This window comes from Pseudogymnoascus verrucosus (genome assembly GCF_001662655.1).
Source record: "Pseudogymnoascus verrucosus strain UAMH 10579 unplaced genomic scaffold scaffold_54, whole genome shotgun sequence".
Classification (NCBI taxonomy): Eukaryota; Fungi; Ascomycota; class Leotiomycetes; order Thelebolales; family Thelebolaceae; genus Pseudogymnoascus; species Pseudogymnoascus verrucosus.
In genome coordinates, this window is record NW_017263705.1 from 19,597 (window position 1) to 40,855 (window position 21,259).

General features: G+C 50.2%; 9 protein-coding genes across 9 annotated transcripts; 4 read left to right on the plus strand and 5 right to left on the minus strand.

Annotated features, from left to right (window-relative positions):
* Positions 1-412: 412 nt before the first annotated feature.
* Positions 413-2,277, minus strand: VE01_08560 (uncharacterized protein). Its single transcript, XM_059463976.1, has 2 exons — positions 1,940-2,277; positions 413-1,887 (listed from the first exon to the last, which is right to left on the minus strand). The coding sequence occupies exons 1-2, from the start codon at positions 2,193-2,195 to the stop codon at positions 671-673; spliced, it is 1,473 nt and encodes a 490-aa protein (XP_059319365.1). The 5' UTR covers positions 2,196-2,277; the 3' UTR covers positions 413-670.
* Positions 2,278-3,410: 1,133 nt separating this feature from the next.
* Positions 3,411-4,908, plus strand: VE01_08561 (uncharacterized protein; the record flags this gene model as incomplete). The annotated part of the gene is made up of 6 exons (XM_018277982.2): positions 3,411-3,519; positions 3,577-3,628; positions 3,687-3,839; positions 3,903-4,242; positions 4,322-4,600; positions 4,664-4,908. 6 exons carry the CDS (start codon positions 3,411-3,413, stop codon positions 4,742-4,744), a joined length of 1,014 nt encoding a protein of 337 aa, XP_018126719.1. The 3' UTR covers positions 4,745-4,908.
* A 22-nt stretch (positions 4,909-4,930) lies between these two features.
* On the minus strand, positions 4,931-8,507 carry VE01_08562 (uncharacterized protein). The gene is made up of 7 exons (XM_018277983.2): positions 8,390-8,507; positions 7,647-8,337; positions 7,476-7,595; positions 7,172-7,426; positions 7,024-7,113; positions 6,183-6,966; positions 4,931-6,134 (listed from the first exon to the last, which is right to left on the minus strand). The coding sequence occupies exons 2-7, from the start codon at positions 7,933-7,935 to the stop codon at positions 5,102-5,104; spliced, it is 2,571 nt and encodes an 856-aa protein (XP_018126716.2). The 5' UTR covers positions 7,936-8,337; positions 8,390-8,507; the 3' UTR covers positions 4,931-5,101.
* Positions 8,508-8,992: 485 nt separating this feature from the next.
* VE01_08563 (uncharacterized protein) lies at positions 8,993-10,817 on the minus strand. The gene has a single exon (XM_018277984.2). The coding sequence runs from the start codon at positions 10,637-10,639 to the stop codon at positions 9,071-9,073; it is 1,569 nt and encodes a 522-aa protein (XP_018126717.2). The 5' UTR covers positions 10,640-10,817; the 3' UTR covers positions 8,993-9,070.
* A 119-nt stretch (positions 10,818-10,936) lies between these two features.
* On the plus strand, positions 10,937-12,365 carry VE01_08564 (uncharacterized protein). The gene is made up of 2 exons (XM_018277985.2): positions 10,937-11,391; positions 11,439-12,365. The coding sequence occupies exons 1-2, from the start codon at positions 11,131-11,133 to the stop codon at positions 12,246-12,248; spliced, it is 1,071 nt and encodes a 356-aa protein (XP_018126720.1). The 5' UTR covers positions 10,937-11,130; the 3' UTR covers positions 12,249-12,365.
* Positions 12,366-12,797: 432 nt separating this feature from the next.
* On the plus strand, positions 12,798-14,160 carry MTG1 (Putative mitochondrial GTPase). The gene has a single exon (XM_018277986.2). It carries the CDS (start codon positions 12,932-12,934, stop codon positions 13,964-13,966), a length of 1,035 nt encoding a protein of 344 aa, XP_018126721.1. The 5' UTR covers positions 12,798-12,931; the 3' UTR covers positions 13,967-14,160.
* VE01_08566 (uncharacterized protein) lies at positions 14,099-15,802 on the minus strand. Its single transcript, XM_059463977.1, has 2 exons — positions 14,552-15,802; positions 14,099-14,500 (listed from the first exon to the last, which is right to left on the minus strand). The coding sequence occupies exons 1-2, from the start codon at positions 15,590-15,592 to the stop codon at positions 14,294-14,296; spliced, it is 1,248 nt and encodes a 415-aa protein (XP_059319373.1). The 5' UTR covers positions 15,593-15,802; the 3' UTR covers positions 14,099-14,293.
* A 642-nt stretch (positions 15,803-16,444) lies between these two features.
* Positions 16,445-18,746, minus strand: VE01_08567 (uncharacterized protein; the record flags this gene model as incomplete). Its single annotated transcript, XM_018277988.2, has 5 exons — positions 18,554-18,746; positions 18,475-18,504; positions 18,018-18,083; positions 17,643-17,922; positions 16,445-17,587 (listed from the first exon to the last, which is right to left on the minus strand). The coding sequence occupies exons 4-5, from the start codon at positions 17,886-17,888 to the stop codon at positions 16,445-16,447; spliced, it is 1,389 nt and encodes a 462-aa protein (XP_018126770.1). The 5' UTR covers positions 17,889-17,922; positions 18,018-18,083; positions 18,475-18,504; positions 18,554-18,746.
* Positions 18,747-20,159: 1,413 nt separating this feature from the next.
* Positions 20,160-21,153, plus strand: ISY1 (NineTeen Complex (NTC) component). Its single transcript, XM_018277989.2, has 2 exons — positions 20,160-20,247; positions 20,297-21,153. The coding sequence occupies exons 1-2, from the start codon at positions 20,245-20,247 to the stop codon at positions 21,023-21,025; spliced, it is 732 nt and encodes a 243-aa protein (XP_018126727.1). The 5' UTR covers positions 20,160-20,244; the 3' UTR covers positions 21,026-21,153.
* The last annotated feature ends 106 nt before the right edge of the window (positions 21,154-21,259 follow it).

Genomic DNA, 21,259 nt, shown 5'->3' on the forward strand with positions numbered 1-21,259 from the left:
CCGTCCAGGCCCAGTCCGATACGAAACGCTAATCTATTTAGGACGAAAGATTCCCCCTAAGATCGTCCAACCCCACATATATTGAAGCTTGATTGTTATACAGATGTCTTGGCATTTAACCAGCGCGATTTATTTCGATTTATTTCGATTTATTTAGGGCCAATAAACGGCGCGGAAGAATAAAATCCCCTGGAATTCCCTGCAATCGCCTGAATATCCCTTGCATCCCTTGCATTTATTGATCTTCTTGCTTACTAATCACATACTAACCACATACTAACCACATACTAACAACACCTACCCATGTACAGTAAAGAAGGGAATACGAGTTATGGTACTGTTTTTAGCCCTGGCATCTTCCGAACCCGTATATTTTAACTTGGCATCCGAACCCGTATATTTTAACTTGGCAGCCTATATCAACCTCTAATATAGTGTAGCAGTATAGTATCATCTAGTATAGTATAGTATCGTCTTAGTATCATCTCATCGTCAACCTAAAGCATGCTAAAACATGACAGTCATGCTTTTAAATATTAATCCTGGAGAACATCGAATATCGCCTAGATCGCAAACATGGGTATGGGTATACATTGTAATGTACAAGACTGCCATGCCGGCGATATAAGCCTGCGACCTCATCCTACGTCTACTATCTATCCTTCCTTTACTATCTATAGGTCGCGAACCCCTTTTCCTCCTCTATCCTTGACTCTACGTACTCTACAATATCCTTTCCGTACATATCATCCACATTCTTTCCTCCGAGCACCACCTCCCGTTCATGCACCTTCGCCTCCTCCTTCGTCATGCACACAAGCTCTCCCAACCGTAGGCGGCTACTCTTCTGCCCCTCTCCTTCCTTTATCGTCTTTCCCTCAGGGGCCTGCCACCTTACGAGCGCCAGCCTTGTCGGCACCCCACTAACCACGCTACGACCTCGGTATACCTCCTCGACTAAGTATCCCACATCTACGGCCGTCAGCGGTAACTTGAGGCCCTTCACGTCTTCAGCACCCCAACCCATAGTAGCTCTAGCAACCTTCTCCTCACTGCCCTGTACCTGCGCCAGGATAGTCTCGTACAGTTTATCTCTCCCCTTCGTCTCAACATTATCCGTAGGGTACCCTGCTAGTTTCAAAATAACGTAGTTTGCCGCTGCACAACCAAACACCGCTGGCATCGTGCCGAGCACAGGTAATATCCTGACTCGGAAATCGGCCATAGGCGCCAGCTCCCCGACTTTTCCCTTCGCAAACTCCTCTTCGGAGAGGGGAAGTAGCTGTGCCTTTCCTGTGCCTGGCTTCTCCGTCGAGAACACAACGGGGATCCCGCTTGCAATGCCTCGTAGACGCAGTCGGCGGCGTGTAGAGCGCGACAGCGGATCCTCAGTTGATGCACTGATATCCCCGACAAATATCCTTGTCGGGTCGCTCTTGCACCCCGCGCCCATGGAGCTAACCACCTGTATCCCATTCTCGTGGCAGTAAGCCAGTAGCCCGACCTTCGAGTCGATATTATCAATCGCATCCACCACGAACTCCGCATCCTTGAGTAGCCTACTCGCATCCTTCTCGCTGAACATCTCATTCCGGCAATCGAAATCCACCCAAGGTGTCACAGCCCGCAGCCTCCGACGCAAGCACTCCACCTTCGGTGTCCCAACATCCGCCAGTGTAGCTACCGCGTGCCGGTTCAGCGACGACAGAGACACCATGTCGAAGTCGATAAGGCGGATATGCGAGGCCCCCGACCGCGCAAGCGCAGCAGCGCAGTGCGACCCAACACCGCCGCAGCCTACAACCACAATCTTCGCATTTCGAAGGGCAGCAAGGCCAGAATCGGAAAGAAAAACGCGGTTGCGCGCCAATTGCTCGAGAATGAGTTCTACTTGTCCGTTAGTCGCAGCTACGTCAGATCTAGGTACAGTGAGGCCTACCGTCATCGTACTCTCCCCTTATCGCCCGCGCAGCAAGCTCGGCGCTCCTCTCATCTTCTTTACTCCACTGTGGCGTCGGCGCGACGAGATCAGGTAGTTCCTCCCCCGTCAGCGGCGGAATCGAGTGTTTCAGGTCGTCGACCCTGCGTTCCCTCCGCAGGCGCTGGAAGGCAAGTATAGAAGTCGCGACGAGGGCACCAGATACCAGGGCTGTCGCGGCGAGGTGCGCGGCATGGTGGGAGGATGTCGGGGTCATGGTGGGGTGAGGGGCGCGGTGGGCGCAATGTCAATGTCAATGTCGTGCAAGGTCGATTTGCGCTGCTTGATTGCTTTGCTTGGTATCGGTGCGATTAGAAGACGATTACCTCTGAACTTTTTTTTAGCGAGGCTGGGGAGTTCGGGGCTTGGCACACGCACTTGGTGTGGGGGCCTACTTACAGTAGTGCCCGCTGGTTAAACTGTCAGAAAGTGTGGGGAAATCCCTGATGTCTACACTGGTAGATCTATAATTCCTATAAGACAAGTTCTCACCCTATACTATACATATTGATCCAATATTATGTTTGGATAAATCAAACAGAATCAAAACACCAAATCTCAGCGGGAAAATAGGAACCTTTGAAACCTCCGCCATATCTCATCACTTCGGCGATTCATTTTGGTAAGCCGGGTTTTATACAACATATCAATTCATCCATGGCCCCATCCCGTTTATTATACCCGACGATGCCGAAACATCATTTTCGGTCCGGGAATAAGGAAACAGAAACCTTGCTGCTGAATAAATCTTGGTCAGATCCGGGCTCCCATCACATCTCTGCCTCAACTCAAACGCCGCTTCAAGTTCTCCCGAATAAAGGCGCAACTCCCGGCTATGGTAAACATCATTTTCGGTCCGGGAATAAAGAAACAGATAATTCACTAGTTTCTATTGTTCAAAAATTACAAGTTCATCCTATTGGTTAATATGAACGTAGCCGGTAACCTAGGCTATAGATCTGGGATGTAAGATCATCTGATTAGCTCTCAGATTCCGGAAGGATTCATCCGTCTGCAAGTATAACATTAGCCCGGTATATTCATGGTTCCGAGTCGGGAAATAAATAAACTTAACTGCTAGACTAACTCCCTATTCGGGGCACTGCAAAATTATATATATTAAACGTCATCTACGAATGACCACGGTGCAGCTTCCCACGCGTTTAACCCACAGGGAAAGGCCAGTATGCGCGCTGACATGCGCAGATACCCCACAGTTGGTTGATCGGGATGGCTAAGTTATTAGTGCTCTGACTTGGGCTTTAAAAAGTAATGACTTCCAGGTCTCAAAGCTCAATTGTCCCCAAATCGACGGCCTCCATCGCCAACAGAGATCAGTATCACTCATATGTTCGTCAACATCATGTATTCTCTTATAGTTCTCATGAGCTTAGCTCATCTAATATCTGCCCTTCCCGGAGGAGTTCAGATAATGGAAGCTCCTCTTGCCAGAAAGGACGCAGCTCCTGTAAAGAGAGATGATGTTTGTGGGCGGGACTGGAAGTCAGAATGCTTCCTGGGCACCTGGAGTGCCGGACCTGGTGCGTTATTCCCATTAAATATCTTGCCAAATGCTATAGGCTGCTAACAAGTGCTAGAATGTACGGAAACAGCTTGGATTTCAACGATAGTCAGCCAGCTAGTGAATCCGTAAGCTTCCCTATATTCATATATTCTATTTATGAGAGTTTCTAACCGCACTGTTTAGACCAGCCACAGAAACAGCGTATACCCCAACCGCATACTGCTCTGAGGTCTTGCAACAGACTTCTACTTCCACAATTCGCGTCACATATTCAGCAACTAGCACGATTTCGCAGAATACATATATCTACAACTATGTAACCAAAACCGACCACGAGTAAGTATCAAATCTACCAGCTTCCACAGAAAGTTTCCCTATAAATACTAACAGAGACAAAAGCCACCCTACATCCACCGTCTGGTGCCCAAAGCCATCGCAGAGCCAGGTCTGTGGTATTGAATTTCACGGCACAATCTACGCGACCGACATGCAGCCAATATGGCCCCAAGATACCATCAGATTCGTCGACGTCAATACTTGCCACCAGAGATGCCTAAGCGACCCCGCGTGTCACAGCTTTCTCATTCAACGTTCTAGCAGCGGTGGCGATATCATCGACTGTTCCCTCTTCGGCGCGAATCTAGGCATCAATGGCACTCGCGCCGAGCATCCCCCTACACCCTTAGCCACACCCAGTGGGAAGGGCTGGTACGATCGCAACTGTCCCGAGTTCTTACCCGTAAGTCTTATGGTTCTCTTTCCAATACGCCACTTCACCCCGTGTTATATGAAACAAGCCTCTAACTATACCGTCCTAGACCGAGTGTGGGCCCCAACAGCAATCCCTCGCCCCCCGAACCGAGGCACCCAAACCTCGCGACCCCATGATAACTGCCGCGCCGGTGCCTCCGGCCGTAGACAACGCCGCAGCGCTCGAAAAGCGCTATATCTCACACTTCCCCGATTATCTGAGTTCGGACTTTGCGTGGGCGGGCGGGTATTTCCTCACGTGGGGGTGCTCGTGTCTCATTACTTCTGCGTTGCCGGAGACGACGTCGACGTCGACGGTTTCGATTCCGGTCTGGCTTGGGACTGTGGTATGTTGTATTGTTTGTTTAGGTGTTGTTGTATGATGATGAATGGGGGCTAATACTGTGTAGAGTACGACGAGTACCCATTATCAAGAGTATACGGTAACTGTGACGGCGCGGACTACGACGGTTTATCCAAGTATTGATTAAAAGGATGGAATTGTGGAACAGGAGTGTGAGTTGGGTGGGGTTGATAGAATGGAATGCAGCAGGAGAATTAGTCGTAAGTGTTGACAGTATTACTTTATACTTGTCGAGTGTTGGAAAGAGGTTTTGAAACGACTTCACAAAAAGGGCAAAGCTTTATTTGGAAGACATAGAAACTTTGGAAGTATGCTTCAATATGCTACTGTTGTGTTCTGTACTGACCATCGGCCACTGTCTGCCGATTCCCTCAAGCCCCAAGCCTACTCATTCCTCCTTCACGCCTAAACTAAAATATATGCATCCATATTCCTTCCAGTCCTATTCAACCGTAAAATCATTCAACGACATCAATATCATCCCTCATAACGGCGTGAAGCTACTCTCGACCTTAAAATCCCTACTACTAAACCCAGCATGCACACCGATTTTCCCAGGCGCAATAACCCACTCCTGGCTAACTGTATCCCAAAAACTCACATCCCTTCGCATTAAATTAAACGTCACGGTCTGGCTCTCCCCAGGCTGCAAAAGCACCTTCTCAAAACCTCTCAGCACTCTAACCGCTGAAGCGGTAATGCCATCAACTGGAGGCAGCGAGAGGTAGAGCTGTGGCACCGCAGCTCCAGCCACCGCGCCAATATTGCTCACGACAACAGTAACTCGGAATATGGTTTTGAACAAGTTCGGGTTACCTCCTGGTGCTATCTTGGCAGCCGGTGCGCGCGCCGTAATTTTCTCGTCGATTTTCGCGATTCCCAAGTTCGTCATCCCAAATGTGGTGTACGACAAACCGAAGCCGAATTCGTACAGCACGCTCGAGTTGTAGTAATCGAAATGACGGTAGTCGATCAGCGGCCCCTCTTTGAAATCAGACTGCCATGCGTTTGGATCTTTCGTGGCTCGCAGTTCTGGGGAGTCGGTAATAGGCGCAAACTTGTCTTCGGCTTCCGAGTTGGCAATTGTGTATGGCAGCTTGCCACTCGGGTTAACAACCCCGTAAAGGATGTCCACGATTGAGTTGCCACTCTCTTGGCCGGGGAAGTGGGCAGCGACTATGGCTTTGACATTTGGGTGAGAGGCCCAGGGCATGGTGTTTGGCCCTCCAGAGTGTGTGATGACGACGGTGTTGGGACAGCGATCAGCGACATTCTTGACAACAGCCGCGCTGTTCCAGTCAGCTTCGAGAGTGGTCCTATCAGAACCTTCTGAGGCCCATGTCTTGAGAAAGACCAGACAAACGTCGGGAGGGGAAGGGGCGAATGTGGAGAAAGCAAGATTGGGATCGCTGGCTAAGTAGTTGTTGTTGAGAATAAATTGTACGATAGACCCATCAGCAGCCGCGCGTGCTTTGATTGCATCCATCGGTGTCACAACATATGTAGGTCGACCAGTCCTTTATGGGTATTAGTTTTGGTTTCAAAATAACAGAATTGCAACTTACCCTGAACCGCCTCCAATCGTCAAGGTACCATATTCGAACCCTTTATCGCGGATGACATTAAGAGTGTATACACCATTGATATTATCACCAGCGTCATTTCCAAACACGCCTATGTTCTTTGGGGCCTTTAGTGGAAGGATATTTCCTGTATTCTTAAGAAGCACTGTTCCCGCAGCTGCCGCATCGCGGATGAGTTTTGCGTGCGTTCCGCGTGCGTCGACGTTGGCTTTGGCGCCATAAACAAAGGACTGGAGATAAGGATGGAGTCCCCATTTGTTCAATGAGGCCGACGATTGGTCTATAGACGGGTAACTTGTGTCCTGTTTCAGGAAGAAGTATGGCGTCATAACGCGGTGCACCATATCGTCGATTCGAGCCATCGTTAAAGATCCGTTATTTACCCCGATAGTCAAATTTCCTCCAAAATATGAAGGTCCTGGTGATTGGAAATTGATCGAACCCGGCATATCCATGTCCAAGCCGGCCTTGACAGACGCGACGCCGGAGTGGGTGGCACCCCAGTCACTGACGACATATCCCTGGAAGCCGAGTTCTTCCTTTAGCAAGCCGTTCAAAATCTTTGAGTTCTGGCAAGCGTAGGATGCATTAAGGCGGTTGTATGCACACATCACTGACGAAACTCCAGCATGAAGCGCATTGGCAAAGGGCCACATGTACACCTCATGCATCGTCCTGTCGTCGATGTTGGAGGAAACAGCATCGATTTTAATGCCTCCATTGTTGGAGGGAACTCTCTGAGTTTCTTGTTCATTACCGATCCAGTCTGCGTGGTCTAGTTAGTATCTCATCCGTATCTTTCACAGAATCATCATCGACGTACGTTTAGCATTGGCTTGCACGCCAGTACTTTGGATCCCAGTGATCGTTTCCTCCATGGCTACTCCCGTAAGATACGGATCAGGTGAGAAACCTATCAACGCGTCAGTATGCCTAAATACGTGTACCAAAGCAGGTAGGTAAATACACACCCTCCCACCCCCTTCCAGCATATGCAGAGCGACCTAGCGGCCCAGCTACAGGCCCAAGCATAACATGTGCTCCTTTAGCCTTAAACTCGGCACCTAAATATGAACCTCGCGTGTTCATGAGTTTCCGGTCCCATGTCGCGGCAATAGTCAGGCCAGCGGGGAAGACAGACACAAAGGTAGCTTGGCGAATAGCTGCAGGGCCATCTTGCATACAAAGTCCCTTGAAACCGAGTCTCGCAATTGGTACGAGATTCCCTAGCTGTGTTAGTACATCGCCGATAAGTTTCACATGGACGATTCTTACCAACACATGGGCCCCGAATGTTCCCTGTGAGGAGGCCGGCCTTTTCATCTAGAGTCAGGTTTGCGGCAAATATGCGCGCCTTGGCTAATGCAGCCTCCCATCCATTCCCATCAGTAGAAGCTAAATCCTGTCAGCGCGATCGCACGTATATTGACAAGTTGGTGGACTCACGGCTCGGGTAGACCGGGGGGCTGCTTGTAAACAAATCGTGGTCCCATGAGCTCTGCGCACTGGCGACCAGGAAGAACGATATCAAAGTAGTTAGGAGCTTGCCCAGACGTAGGTGAGCCATGTTGTAAGAGAATAAATCACCAATCCACTCGAAAAAGAGGGATCTGCAGTTCGCAGAAGAGAAGAGCACGGCAGCTGTCTTATACTTGACTTGCGCCCACATTGCCAAGGAGGCGTCCGCCACAACCTGGGGAAGCTGCGGGAGGGGAAACATAACGGCACGGCTCATCTGACAGGCAGTGGCTTTGTTGGTAGCATTCCAGGGGCAGAAACTTCTTCGAGATGTAAGTACGAGGCAGGTGATAGGTCATGGCAGTTTTTACGGCGTCATGTAACGAGGCACCAGGACACTATTCATCAGCCAAGTCCAGCGCCAAGGGAAGATCAATAAACAAATTGTCGATACGAGATCGAGACTGGCAGTGCCGTGAAATAGCGGCGGAGTCTAGAGGGTGCCCCGTTGCGTCTAGCTCCAGCCACACATATGTTCCGACGGCACTACTACCGACGGGGATAATATGTAGAATAAAGGAGCACCTAGGGAATGTGGGACCTTGGATGTGGAACCGCTGACCTCTTTGTGCACAGTAACGGTCCGATGCCTTGTTTAATCAAAGGTAGACATTCAAAACTGAAGGGCTGGTTATTATGAGCCTCGTGTTCATAGTTCGCATGATACCGACGATCACAGGCGGGGAACAGTCCATATCGGGGTTCTAGGCCAGACGCCTAGTGGGGAATATTCGGCAGAGATGTAAATGTGAGGTAGTGAATGGGCCCATGGATATATGGAGATGTTCTCGTATAGAGCTGGTTTGATAGGCTCATAGGTCGACACTACTCGAGTAAGTGTGGTCTCACTCTTGTTGTGTTGTTGTTGGACCGATGTCATGCGACCAGGGTGGGGGATTGGGATGGCCCGAGCAGCGAGCTTTCCCCGGGTTTTAACCCCGCCATCGAGGCAAGATAGCTTCAAATATGAGAAATTCGATGTGCACTAAAGCAATAAGTATACTGAGCTAAGAAATGCCCAGAACGCCCGGGCAGGCTTTTGACCTCTTGGTTGCATATGTCGTATATACATACATACTTTCATTATAGATACATATACTACACAATAGATATGCACTGAAGGCGTGACTGAGACTTGTGTCTTGCGCACTGCCAGGTTTTGATGTCACGACTCGGTACCATCACCATCCCCGTAGGACGTAGTATATCCAATTATGGTATTGTTACAAACAAACATCAAATGGCCTAACATCCATAACGGATCTCCACTTGTAGATTCCCGCCACCTAACGCCGAACGGCCACATGCTCATATTCATCTAACCAACCCCCCCTCCAACCCCTCCAACCTCCTCAACCGAGAAACCTTCTCACATTTCCCCCCACATGTTCCAGGTCGAGCAAAAATGTATCATGTCCAAACAAACTCGCGTCCTCGCCAAGCTCCACATGTGTCACCCTCTTGTTTCCTCCACTCCTCAGCGTCTCCGCGATCTCCCGCTGTTGCCATGCCGGGAACAAGATGTCGCTCGCCACACCTAGCACAAGAGTGGGGATGTCTCGCATCGGCTGCAGTCCTTTCACCAAGTCTGCGGGAGGAGCAGTGGACGTTGCGATAGGCCCGTTGAGGTCGACAGGAACCTGGCCAGGCTGTTCTACGTACGGCGTGTCGGGTAAATCCAGACTGCAGGTCGATGAAGAAAAGTCCCCCCCAGATGCCTCTAAGCTGTCTGACCGCTCCGCCCTCCTCAGAGCGGTAGCATGTTGGTGTTCGGCACCCAGATCAAACAAGTCCATCGCCTTGCTCACATACAGCAAGCTATTCGGATCATACTCCAAGCAGAACTTCTCGCCTGCATGGTCCAAATAAGTCTCAATGAGGAAATCTGGACACAATGCTGGCTGCTTGCTCGGATCCGCACGCCTCCTCCCAAACCGCTGCTCCCACTCTGGACCGCTGCGATATGTCACCGTGGCGATCTCACGCGCCAGCTTCATCCCTGCGTGCGGCGGCACCCGATCGTAGTAGTAGCCCCGCGCCCAGTTCGGGTCCATCATCAGTACCTGCCGCTGTGTGTGTCGCATCGCAATGCTGTAAGGGTGCGAGCGGGCGCAACCTGAGATCGATACAACGCGGCCTACGCGGGAAGGGAAGTGTACGCCGGCCGCCAGGGACTGCATGCCGCCCATACTGGCGCCGACACTAGCGTAGAGCTTGTTGATGCCGAGGCCGTCAAGCAGGCGAAACTGGGCGCGCACCATGTCGTTCAGGGTGAGAATCGGGAAGCGGGTGGCGTAGTTCTTCCCGTCGGCTGGGTCGATGCTACTTGGTCCAGTAGAGCCGTAGCATCCGCCTATAACATTTGTGCAGATGATATGGTATTTATCCGTATCTAGGCACCCTCCTGGCCCAATAAACTTCTCCCACCATCCACGCTTCGGGTTCTTCTCTGTCGAGTGCGCATGCGAGGATGCGGAGAGTCCAGTGTGGAGCAGAATCGCATTCGATTTGTCGGCGTTGAGCTCTCCCCAGGTCTCGTATGCGATATTGAACTCAGGTAGGACACCGCCCCAGTCGAGCAGTATAGGGTCTTTGCAGTGGTAAACTTCTGTTGCGCCACTGGTATAGGAAGGCTCCGGGCCGCTTGCATGAGAACGCGCCTCCAGCGTCGCCGTCTTGCTCTCGAGCGCATCGAGGCATGGGAAGGACATTGCCGGGTTCGAGGCATCTGTCGCTGCTGGAGCCTCTGCTCGCCTTGACGGCTGGGTGTGGAGCTGTCGTGAGGAATGGTGGCAGGCCGGAGCAGCCGCAGACATGGCCGGTCTGGCGGCCGAGAGTGGTCGGCTCCATGATCTCGAGAAAGGTTTGATTGGTTTTGAAGCTATCCGCGTCGCGGACACGGCCGCTCTTGAGGCGCTCATTGTTCTATGAACTCGTTTGCAGCAGGCCTCCGATAAATTGACCACGGCGGCGGCTATTTAAACAGAGAGACGTCGGTGATGAAGCTCCGACAGTCGGCTTGGTCACCAAGCATCCACCCATCAAGGCTAAATGGCAGAAACTTTAAATCTCTCCTAATATGGAGGCGGTAAGTTTTTGCTGTACATGACGTGATTTCACGTGCCCTTTTTTTCTTAATTAGGTATAGACAGCGGCCGCTCCCGCGTTTAGCTTATTCCAGGCAGAACAGACCATCTTGCGTAGGCAACCTCGGTGGATGTGGGGGAGGGAGGCGTCACCATCTCGCCACTGATATTCGATATTCAATTCCGTAGGATAAACAAATGGTTTAGAGTAGCAACATTTCCGGTTCACTATATCATTTCCAAAGTTTACATTTCACCAACTTAGACCACTGAAATAGTGTATTGTTTGCCACGATCCCCACACCGTCATTCGCTGAACAAGTCCAATGGCATTCCCCAACTTTCTCACGGCGTTCTCCTCCAGCCTCCAAGCCATTAATCCGTTCAGCACTCCTCCGAACTCTCACATTGATCCCACCGTCGCCGATGTCCTTGTCGTCAAAGCAATGCTCCAGAGCCTCTCCCTTCCCCTCGAGCTCGCCGACGCCATCATCGACTATGCCGAGTACTGGCCTCACACCTCCGCCGTGCTCCCGGGTATCAAACCCGCCTGTGCGCATGGTAATTCACGCGAAGACTATTTTGTTGTATGTCCCCCTCACTTTGCCCATCCGTAGCCCACTAACATTTCAAGACACGCACCCTCCCTCTCGGATGTCTCTCAAGCTCCCCTTCCACAGACCCCAGCCGTGCGCCTCCACCAGCAAGCCAAGGCAGTATGAGACCGCATGTCTTCCCACCCACTCAATCCGAGGCCTCGAAAGCAGCAACCGCCGCCCTGTATGCAGCATGGGCGGGGACCTCACAGCCGCGTGAAGTGCATCCATGTCGGAAAATCGTTTTCAAATTCGGGATGCGCGATCAGGGGTGGGGCGGGGATTACAAAGATCACGGAACTTATAATGGGTCGTTTACGTGGTTAGATGTTGGGAGAGAGCGGGCGAGGGCCATTGACAAGTATGAGAGTGAGACCTTGGAGGGATCTGCGGAGTTGCCGCAACCAAAAAGGCAGCGGAAAGAAGGCTCAGAGAGCGATGTGGAGAAGACGTTAGCTTGGAATTTGGAGTCTGTGGATCCCCCATTGAAAATGAATGTATCTCCAACAGGGCGTCAGGCGTGGCTTAATGAAGAGAACAGGGTACGTATGGCGGTTGAGCTAGAGCATCCGTTCTTGCCGCATGACAAGACGTTGCAGAAGAATCTAGTTGCGACAAAAGAGGCAGTGGACTACACAATCGTATGGCGCTGGGATGACGATATTGATGCCGAATCCGATGACGCGGAAGAGTTGCAGAAGGCCGGCCGCGGTAAGGCCACAGGAAATGGCGAGTTCGTTCGGAGTTTGGAGGTTGGAGATGTGGTGACTTTGTGGGCAAGAGCGAGATTTCCGGGGTGGTCTATTACGGTAATAGATGTTGAGGTTGATATGTTCTGGGCGGTATAATACATCTATGGAATCCATGGTTGCATGAGGCTATGGTTTGTAGAATTGGACAGGGTTACAGAGAGGCCAGTAGCTTTCCGTCAATATATAGTAGATATACAGTATGCAGAAATTAGCAACGCCTTTCAGTTATTTTTCTAGTTGCCTATATTGCTCTATTCTTCATTTATGGCCTATCTCTTCGCTTATTAAATCATTTGCTCACCCTCGATCTAATACAACAGTGAGCGTCACCGATAATAGTGTGCGTAATTTAAAGTTGGATTCTTTAAAAAACAGATAAATTCGATGATTGTTTTAGCTTTTTGTGAATTTATCCTAAAACGCAAAGAGTACTTCTACAAAAAAAACTAGGTAAAAAGAAATTTAGGAAGCAATTACAGAAGTACAACCAAAGTATGATCATACCAGGGATAAAATGATATTTTGTCTCGAGGCTCGCCAAGACTTGAGATCGAGAGAGAGACATGGATTTGAAACTCCGATGTGATTGGTTGTCGCTTGGACCTTGGAGAGCAACTTTCTTGAACCCTCAGCCTTGTCTGCCACTGCCGTCAACCGCAACAAATTCTGGCTCCTACAATAACCCACGGTGCTCCATTCCACGTCCTTACTGCCCAGTATCAAGGGATTAGAAACAATGTCCCGAGGCGCCTACCGGTAGACAAGCACAACCTGCCAAAATGGCATCCTCATTCGTTCCACGCGCCGTCTTCCCCCCGAACCTCAACCTCCCCCGCTCATACTTCCTTGGCCATCATGCCGCCGGCCTCTCGAAGATGGTCACTATGCTTTCACACATCGACCTTATCATCGAATGCCGAGACTACCGCGTCCCCCTCACCTCTCGGAACCCCCTCTTCGAAGGCTCACTCGCCGGCCGCCAACGACTCGTCGTCTACACGAAGCGCGATCTCGGGAGTCGAAACCGGCCCGCCGACAAGGCGCGCGAGGCTATAATCCGAGACTGGCACAAGCCGCAGCAAGTTCTCTTCTCGGACCACAAGTCGAAGAAGGATGTGCGGTCTGTGCTCGAGTTTGCGAAGCAGCATGCCCAAGAGCTGGATAGCTTGACGGGGAGTCGCATGCTCATTGTCGGCATGCCGAACGTGGGCAAGTCCTCTCTTCTTAATGCGCTGCGCATGGAGGGCGTCCATCGTGGAAAGGCGGCATATACGGGGGCGCAGCCGGGGATCACACGCAAGATTGCGTCAGGAGTTAAGATTGTGGACCGTGACCCTGAGGCTGGCTCGGAAGGCGTGTACCTCGTTGATACGCCTGGAGTCTTCGTGCCATTCGTGCCGGATCCGGAGAGCATGCTTAAACTGGCGCTATGTGGAAGCGTTAAGGACACGATTATTGCACCCACGACGCTGGTGGATTACCTCCTCTTCCACATAAATAAGCACGACCCAAAACTTTATCGCGAGTATTGCCCGCCAACGAATGATGTTCATGAGATGCTCAATGCAGTGTGCCATAAGACTGGTCGGCTGCAGAAAGGAGGGGTGCCGGATATAGAGGCTGCAGCGCTGTGGTTGATTCAGCGTTGGCGACAGGGGAACATGGGGTGCTTCGTGCTCGATGAGATCGAAGAGGATGGGCTTGCAAAGAAGATGCAGGAAGAGGTTGGAACGAGTTTGAGCGCGGCCAAGAAGGCGAAGAAGGAAGCGCAGAGGCAGAGGAGTAAGACGAGATTCTTGGAAAGCAAAGCATAGTGGAGACTGCTGGGTGGTGTCTTTCAGAGAATGGATTCGCAACTGTACAGTACGACTAGAATTCTGGGACACAGTGTAAGTTCCATACGATCAATACCTCTACCCCATCTTGGGATATGATTTACGAAAACACCAAACTGTATTATATTATTGTATATATATTAAACTGTCGTAATTAGAATATTATACTGGCTTGCACCATGGCTCGTATCGATTGTTCGTCTTAACCCAGAGTATCTGTCGCCAGACGCCATCTTGTGATGCCGTCCAATGTTTACTATCATCAAGGACACCAGCTACCACCATACTCGCTGCTCAAAAACACTTCTATCTACACTTCACATGAACCAGGCTTGTCTTGACTTCTCGTTTCCGCCCTTCAAGCACAAATGCAGTCAGCTTCCCACCCTTTAAGCATCCTGTATCTATCCCCTTCGTATAATCGCCAAGAGATAGGCCCCGTCGAGAATCATGCCCGTATATGACTGTGGTGCGTTCATCCTCTGGGAGATGGGACTGAAATTCGTTCCATAACTATATTTGTGTTAGTAACTTAAGTAAACTCAACCGAATGCAGAATTATACCTTCGTCCACACACTTCCCTTGTGCCTCTCACTTGGTTCAAGTTTCTTTAGGTTTATAGTGCGAATGTTCATAACCATAAAGGGGTCCTGCCTTCTGAGCTTCAAGCCAGGCATCAAACCGGCATGTACCACGACCAAACTCCCCATCCCTTTGATATCCCCAACTTTAAGGATAAGTGGCAGATCCTTCAGCCACTTCACATGTTCTTTTGTAAGCTGTTTCGCAAGCTCCTTATGCTTCTGCTTCCTCTCAGGATGCTTCTTGCCACGGCCCTCAATAGCCGGCCCCCTAACCTCGACATCTGAGTCGGCATCCTCTCGTCCCGACGTCTTTCGCCTCGGCGGCGAGTTGTGAGCTCCGGACACTGACTTTGCATGCAACTTCTTCCATGCCTTCAGAACACCATCCTCATGATTTCCCCTCACCGCGCTCGCGCCCAGCTGCATCAGCAGATCTAACACGCCGATAGAATCGGGGCCTTTGCTGATCATATCCCCTGCGCAAACCAGGTGGTCACGGGTCGAGTCGAAGTCCAGCTTCGCCAGTAGCCGCTCTAGGTCGCTCCTCATGCCATGGATGTCTCCGACTACAATCAAGCGACCCTGGAGGCCGCTGTTAGAGTTGCCCTGTCGGCCGACCTGCGGTACAAGGGAGTGATCTAAAGTCTTAATAAGAGTGATGCTGGCTGGGTCCGGAGAGAGATTGTCCGAGTCTTCCATAAGAGATAATGCCGTGGCGGCTTCCGGGAGCTGATCGGTTTCGGAGAGTGATTCCCATTCCACCGTATCCGAATAAGTGGACGAAGAGAGAGATATGTTGTCTCGGGCATTGTACTTGAAAACAAAGAGGAGAGAGAGCGTGAAGAGGGTGAGGCAGATGCAGTGCCGGACGCGGAGACCACCAAATGCGGAGGTCATGAGCTTTTTAGGTCCCGGCGCATCATATTGCGGAGGACAGGAACTCATTCTCGGGCCAGGAGTTACTTCATCATTGTAGAGGCTGTTTGGCGTCAGAGCCTGGTTGTCATTGTCTTGCTTCATGCGTAGACGATTGGCCCACCTCCCAAGGTGGCTGTTCGCGGAATCAACCGCTTCGGCTTTGGTGCTCGGTGGATGTAATGTTGGTGATCTTTCACTAAAAAGTGTAGAGATATATATAGTACCGTTCAAAGGGGTCAAAAACAATATAGACGTTATTCAAGTAAGTAGTGTTTAAAATCTATTATTCGTATGTTGTGGTTTAATGAAGAGCAACAGAGTTTTGGGTGCCTTGGCGCTTGCGTGTACCTCTGACGTTTTGTCGTCGTCAACAGTCGCTGTCTTAACACGTGACTAACTGATGCTCCTACTTTCATAATTTAAAGCAACAACTCACAAGGCGGCAAATTATTTGGTGGGTAATAACCTCATCTCTATTAATTTGAATGCCTGTCTGTCTCCCTCCTTGCAAAAGTCTCGATAGGGTACCTCTATTAACTCCGACATCCAACTCCAGATCTTGCTTGCCCATATTACAGAAGAAGAAAAAACGATCATGCTGCAGCTTCTAGAAATACAGGCCCTCCAGCTCCAATCAATCGCCTCAAATGTGCAGTCATTATATATACATCGTCCCTTGTTGGAAGGCGACGACCGAAACCCGTGATGTTGAACACCGGCCAGGCCAGCGAACAGGTCGGAAACCGAAAGCAAAAAAAAACAACGTTGGTATTCGCACAAACAAGAATCAAGAGAGAGAGGCAGACGAAGGCTATTGTACAACAAGGTTCTACTAACAAAGGTAGCAACTTTGTGAGTTTCGGAATCAACCATTGCGGATTTCCGACGCCGAGGTAATAACAGGATTCTTATTGATTTCAATTTCTCGGGCGACGGCAATCGTGCTTGATGCGTTCAACTGAGCCTGGCCTTCTTTGCGGAACCTTGAGAAAGCTCGGAGCCGTTCTTTACCTTGGACACTGGCGAGCTTGACAAGGGTGAGCTCCGCGGAACAGAGCCTTTTGGAGCGCCTGGAACCGGCGAGGAAGGGGTTTGAGCCACAAAGAGGGCCCTCTCGTTGCCTTTCTCGGCCTTTGTCGCCGGACCCGCAGGAACTCGGTGCTGGACGCCGAGGGTTTGGGCCGTGTACCACGGAAGCTCCTCGTCCTTGAACTCCGTGAACGTCAGATACGGATAATCGTTGGGCAGACGAGAGATATTTGAGCGCGAAATCATGAGCTCAGCAACCACGGCCCTCAGCTCTTCTTTGACGGTATTCAACGAGTCTCGAAGACGCTGCTTCCCCTTTGCCGTCATATCAAATTTCTTGTGCCAATCCTCCAGGTCTGCAGCCTTGCAGTAAGATCCGCCACCAGTGCCAATATCGGTGTAGAACTTGGAACCGCCATCGACCGCAGCATAGCCATGACCTGCCATCGTCTCCTTGACAATATATTGGCGGACAAGTGTGAGAGCCTGCCAATAGTAGACATCGTTGGCATAAAACGCACGCCCTGGTGTCGCTGCAGCTGGGTCGTTGCTTGGAGGGTGCAGCATGGCCCGAGGGAAAAAAGTTCGGAGGCGCTCTTCAATCTCCATCTTGCGAACGGTCTGCTCTTGAACCTTCTTGTCCGCAATATCGCAGAGAGTAAGGCCGTTGGCTGTATTCACAAGAGTCTGCTTATTGATCGCAGACGGGACCTTCCACAGCCCCACGATTCTGATCATGGACTCTCGGAAGATGACGGGCGAGCGAAGGCGGACTCCGATATCAGCCCAGTATTCGACGTCTCTCAGAACGCGTTTCCAAAGATAGGCGCCGGTGCGGAGGAGGTGCGTCTCAATATCGCGGCGAACGCACGGGACAGCCTTGAGAGGTTCTGCAGCCTGGAGCAGACGAAGGGAGTCGTTCACCAGTGCTTCGTCACCAGGAAACAGGATCGGATCGATGTTGCACATGCAGCGAAAGAGATTATCGTAGATGTGGAGGTAGTCTGTTCCGATTTGGGTATCGACGGCGTTGAAGTTGAAAATGGCCTGTTTGGCCGCTGGGGGAGCCTGGCAACAGTTAGATGAAGTCGACGGATTTTTGTGAGGAGAAACATACACATACCATGAATTCAAACTCGACGAAGCGGCCCCTCGGATCGGGCCTCATGTGAAAGCGCCACTTGATGGTTTTTCCATCCTCGCGTTGCTTCGGAGTGACGTGCGCGGGAGGGTTGATGCCCAGGAGCTCGGAGAATTTTGTGGATGCCGAAGAGAGCATGCTGGAGTGCAGGTTCCACGTGTCTCCGGTTGGTGCCAGAATGAAGACATCCGCCCCCTGGAAATGAGGGTACTGAGCTGGGTTGAACATCTTGTCAGAGGCCAAGACAGGATATCAGGTTGTCCTGAGAACGAAGTCAGTCACTGTTCATATAAAAGGCGAGGTAGGACATGGACCATAAGGATGGAGTCTGAGTGAGATAAAAGTTGGGGGACTGACCTGAGTGATGATGTTGATGATATGGGTCCAAATAGACCGAGACGGTCGTTCTGAGAAGGCCGGAGGCTGAAGCTGGTCAGATATTTGAAACTTGGCAACCGAAATCAAAGAATTTGAAAATATGAAGGTGTAATGATGAATGCTGTTGCTGTGTTCTGAGAAGACGGATATGGTTGGATATGAATGAAGTATGGATAAGAGGGCAGCCCGAGGTCATACAGGTTATATGAAGTTGAGTGCCTGATATTGCCAAAGGGTCGGTGAACTCCAGTTGTAGACTTCTGATCAACCTGAGGTTCAACTTGAGAACCAATAGTGCATTGAGTGAGCTGTAGGAACTGTGCAGAAGGCCGGGACTGATTCAGATCATGGAAGGATAAATGAGAGGTAGATGACCAGGTTGGGTTACATGTTTGGAGGAAGAAGATGAGACGACCCAATGGAATAGAAGACTTACCAAGACGGACAAAGTGGGCAGCTTGAAGCTCTGTATATTAGTTAGTGATGAAATAGGCATTCAGAGATACGAATCTTACCTGAACAATGAGTGGAGGTGAGCCACGATCCAAAGTGTGTACTCGTATCAGCGAGTTTTGGTGATTGTGCCGAGTTGTGGTTGTGAAGGAAGCGGAAGCCAGAGGAAGTTCACGTCAGTGGTAAATAGCAACCACGACCCACGCTAGCGCCCCTTAACCAGTTCACTTCTGTTGACGCTGGGCAATAGTTAGTTAAAGTTTGGGCGTTAAGACGGGTTCCTGGGAGCTGAGGCGCTCAACTTCTCGATGTCAAAAATTGAAACCCCACATACCCCAACATCCAAGACCACACCCACACTTGTAGGAGCCCAAGAACAAAGCAGTGAATACATATAGTCGAGAATGGCGAACTTTGAATGAAGCAGATGATTCACAATCTTCTCTCCACCTCATACCTCGGAAAACAACTACGATTTATACATACAAAGAACAGAACATAAACTACCTCGGATTGTACCAACGTAGTGGATACCACTATAGGTTCATTCATTCCAGTAACAAGGAGAGAATGTTTTCACAAGAGATGCTCTGAGGTTGTAGGCTTATACTTGACTTTGGTGGATTTATTGAACACCTATAATGATGGCGTTGGTATGGAATGTTGAAGAAGTATACATCACAGCATCTGAAGGTAACATGTAGAAAGGTTGAATATGATTACTATCTCAGAATTATGAAATAGGCAATAATGAATACTTGAATACATACAACTATGGTATACTATTCATCTCAGATGTGGAGTGGTTATTTTTGGCAACATCACAAGAAATTTGAAGGCTTCAAGGCCACAGGCCGCAAACTGATGTCATATCCCCTGAATTTTAGACAAGAACGTACAATAATAAAAACATAAGGAAATAAAACGATTGGGTGCCCTCAGATCAGCTCTCAAGTTCTCACTGCCAACACTTGCTGGTTCTGCTCCTGTTGATACAAGAGCAGGTCAGTAGGTTGGCCTGCAATTTTGGCTTTTTGGACACATTGGTCATCACCGGGCAAAGAAACGCGCATTCCCACCTAACCACCAACAATCTGAGGAAGCATGTCGTGCTGCGAAATCGAATAATGAAATCTAACGTGCATATCAGTACGAGGAAAGTGGGCACAAAGTTGCTGATTGCAATCATACCAGGTAGCTCCGATTGAAAACTATAACGCCTTCATCGGCCTGTCGATCAAGAGATGTGGCCAGAATATCAGCCCCCAACCCCCATTAGAAGCTTACAAACCGACATTGATCCCACTTGGAACCACAGGCTCTCAGGACGTTGCAAAATGTCGTCCTTGCCACCCTATTCCCCATCTCAATCGCAGCATCAAACGTGCCCAATCCCAGACTGCGTGGTATGGCAGGGCAGCACGGCAGCCCAGCTAAGATTTCTGTTCCTAGCTTGCGCATCCCTAATCAACTGTTCACACAGTGACTAGGTAGCATTACGAGGTGAGTTTGTCGTCACTGCTGGGTTGCTTGGAGAGTATGTTGAAGGAGTAGGAGAGTCGACGTTGGGAATCGCGTGTATATTGAGATAAACGCGACAAACGCACTAGTCCTGATTTGTAAAATTCAACCGCAGCCTGACGACCTTGGGCCATCTAACGGAAGCTCACGACAACGAACTCTGCATCACCACCACAATAGCGTTTGACCCAGCTCCTGTTCAATTGTCAGAAGCTGACCTCCAACCGCCATCATGGTAAGTCGGATTGCGATTCCCACTCTCCCAGCACCACTAACGTCCACAGGCGCGCAATTCAGAAAAGGCGCAGTCCATGCTCTTCCGCTTCCGCGAAGCCCAAGCCGCAGATCTCGGAATCCTCGATGCAGGCCGCTCGCGGCGCCCGAAGCTAATCACCTCCGAAACTTCTATTCCCTCATGCGAGAAGTGGCGTGGACAAGTGCTGAAGGAGATCTCGCGGAAGGTCTCGAAGATCCAAGACCAGGCGCTGAGCGACTTCATGATCCGCGACTTGAACGATGAGATCAACAAGGCTATGCGGGAGAAACACATGTGGGAGGTGCAGATTCGGAATCTGGGAGGGCCGAACTACATGAGGAGTGCGAAGGTTTATGATGAGGCTGGTCGGGAAATACAAGGTGCTGGGAAGGGGTACAGGTATTTTGGACGAGCAAAGGAGTTACCGGGTGTCAAAGAGCTCTTTGAGGCGCAGTCGAAGCCGAAAGAAGAAAAGCCGTTGGAGAGTCGTGCGGATCTGAGGAAACAAGTCGATGCGGCGTATTATGGGTACAATCTGGATGAAGAAGATGGAACATTACTCGATTACGAACTATTCAAGGAGAAGGAGGCGTTTGATAATCTTCTTAAGCAGGGGAATGGAGAGGTTCCAGAAGGTTGGGAGCCACTTCCCGGGGATAAGGGTGATGGTGAGGGCTGGAGGCTGCCGACACTGGACCAAGTACAAGAGGAACTGGTTGAAAGGAGACGAAAGAGGTTACTGGACAAGCTGGGATAACCTTTGAATGGCCTATGTACAGTATGTGTTGCAGGCAAGGAAAATGTTTTAGTATTTCAGACGGGATTGTAAGCAAATATACCACTTCAGAAGAATATACCTGGTCGTGAACAATGTTACTTGGAGAGGGTTAAATTGCCTTTATATTAGGAAACGTTTCCACGTGTAGGAAGGAGTCTAATCGCCGGTTCTGTCGTTTCAATTGCCCGAAGAACAAGATATAGCTTCGTATGT

Coding starts and splice junctions, on each gene's coding strand:
- VE01_08560 (XM_059463976.1), bottom strand. CDS start 2,195: ATGACCCCGACATCCTCCCACCATGCCGCGCACCTCGCCGCGACAGCC. Junction 1,888..1,939: donor AAGGGGAGAGTACGATGACG/GTAGGCCTCACT, acceptor ACGGACAAGTAG/AACTCATTCTCGAGCAATTG.
- VE01_08562 (XM_018277983.2), bottom strand. CDS start 7,935: ATGAGCCGTGCCGTTATGTTTCCCCTCCCGCAGCTTCCCCAGGTTGTG. Junction 7,114..7,171: donor TGCTGGAAGGGGGTGGGAGG/GTGTGTATTTAC, acceptor ACGCGTTGATAG/GTTTCTCACCTGATCCGTAT. Junction 6,967..7,023: donor CGTGCAAGCCAATGCTAAAC/GTACGTCGATGA, acceptor TAGACCACGCAG/ACTGGATCGGTAATGAACAA.
- VE01_08563 (XM_018277984.2), bottom strand. CDS start 10,639: ATGAGCGCCTCAAGAGCGGCCGTGTCCGCGACGCGGATAGCTTCAAAA.
- VE01_08564 (XM_018277985.2), top strand. CDS start 11,131: ATGGCATTCCCCAACTTTCTCACGGCGTTCTCCTCCAGCCTCCAAGCC. Junction 11,392..11,438: donor CACGCGAAGACTATTTTGTT/GTATGTCCCCCT, acceptor TAACATTTCAAG/ACACGCACCCTCCCTCTCGG.
- MTG1 (XM_018277986.2), top strand. CDS start 12,932: ATGGCATCCTCATTCGTTCCACGCGCCGTCTTCCCCCCGAACCTCAAC.
- VE01_08566 (XM_059463977.1), bottom strand. CDS start 15,592: ATGAAGCAAGACAATGACAACCAGGCTCTGACGCCAAACAGCCTCTAC. Junction 14,501..14,551: donor AGGGAAGTGTGTGGACGAAG/GTATAATTCTGC, acceptor ACACAAATATAG/TTATGGAACGAATTTCAGTC.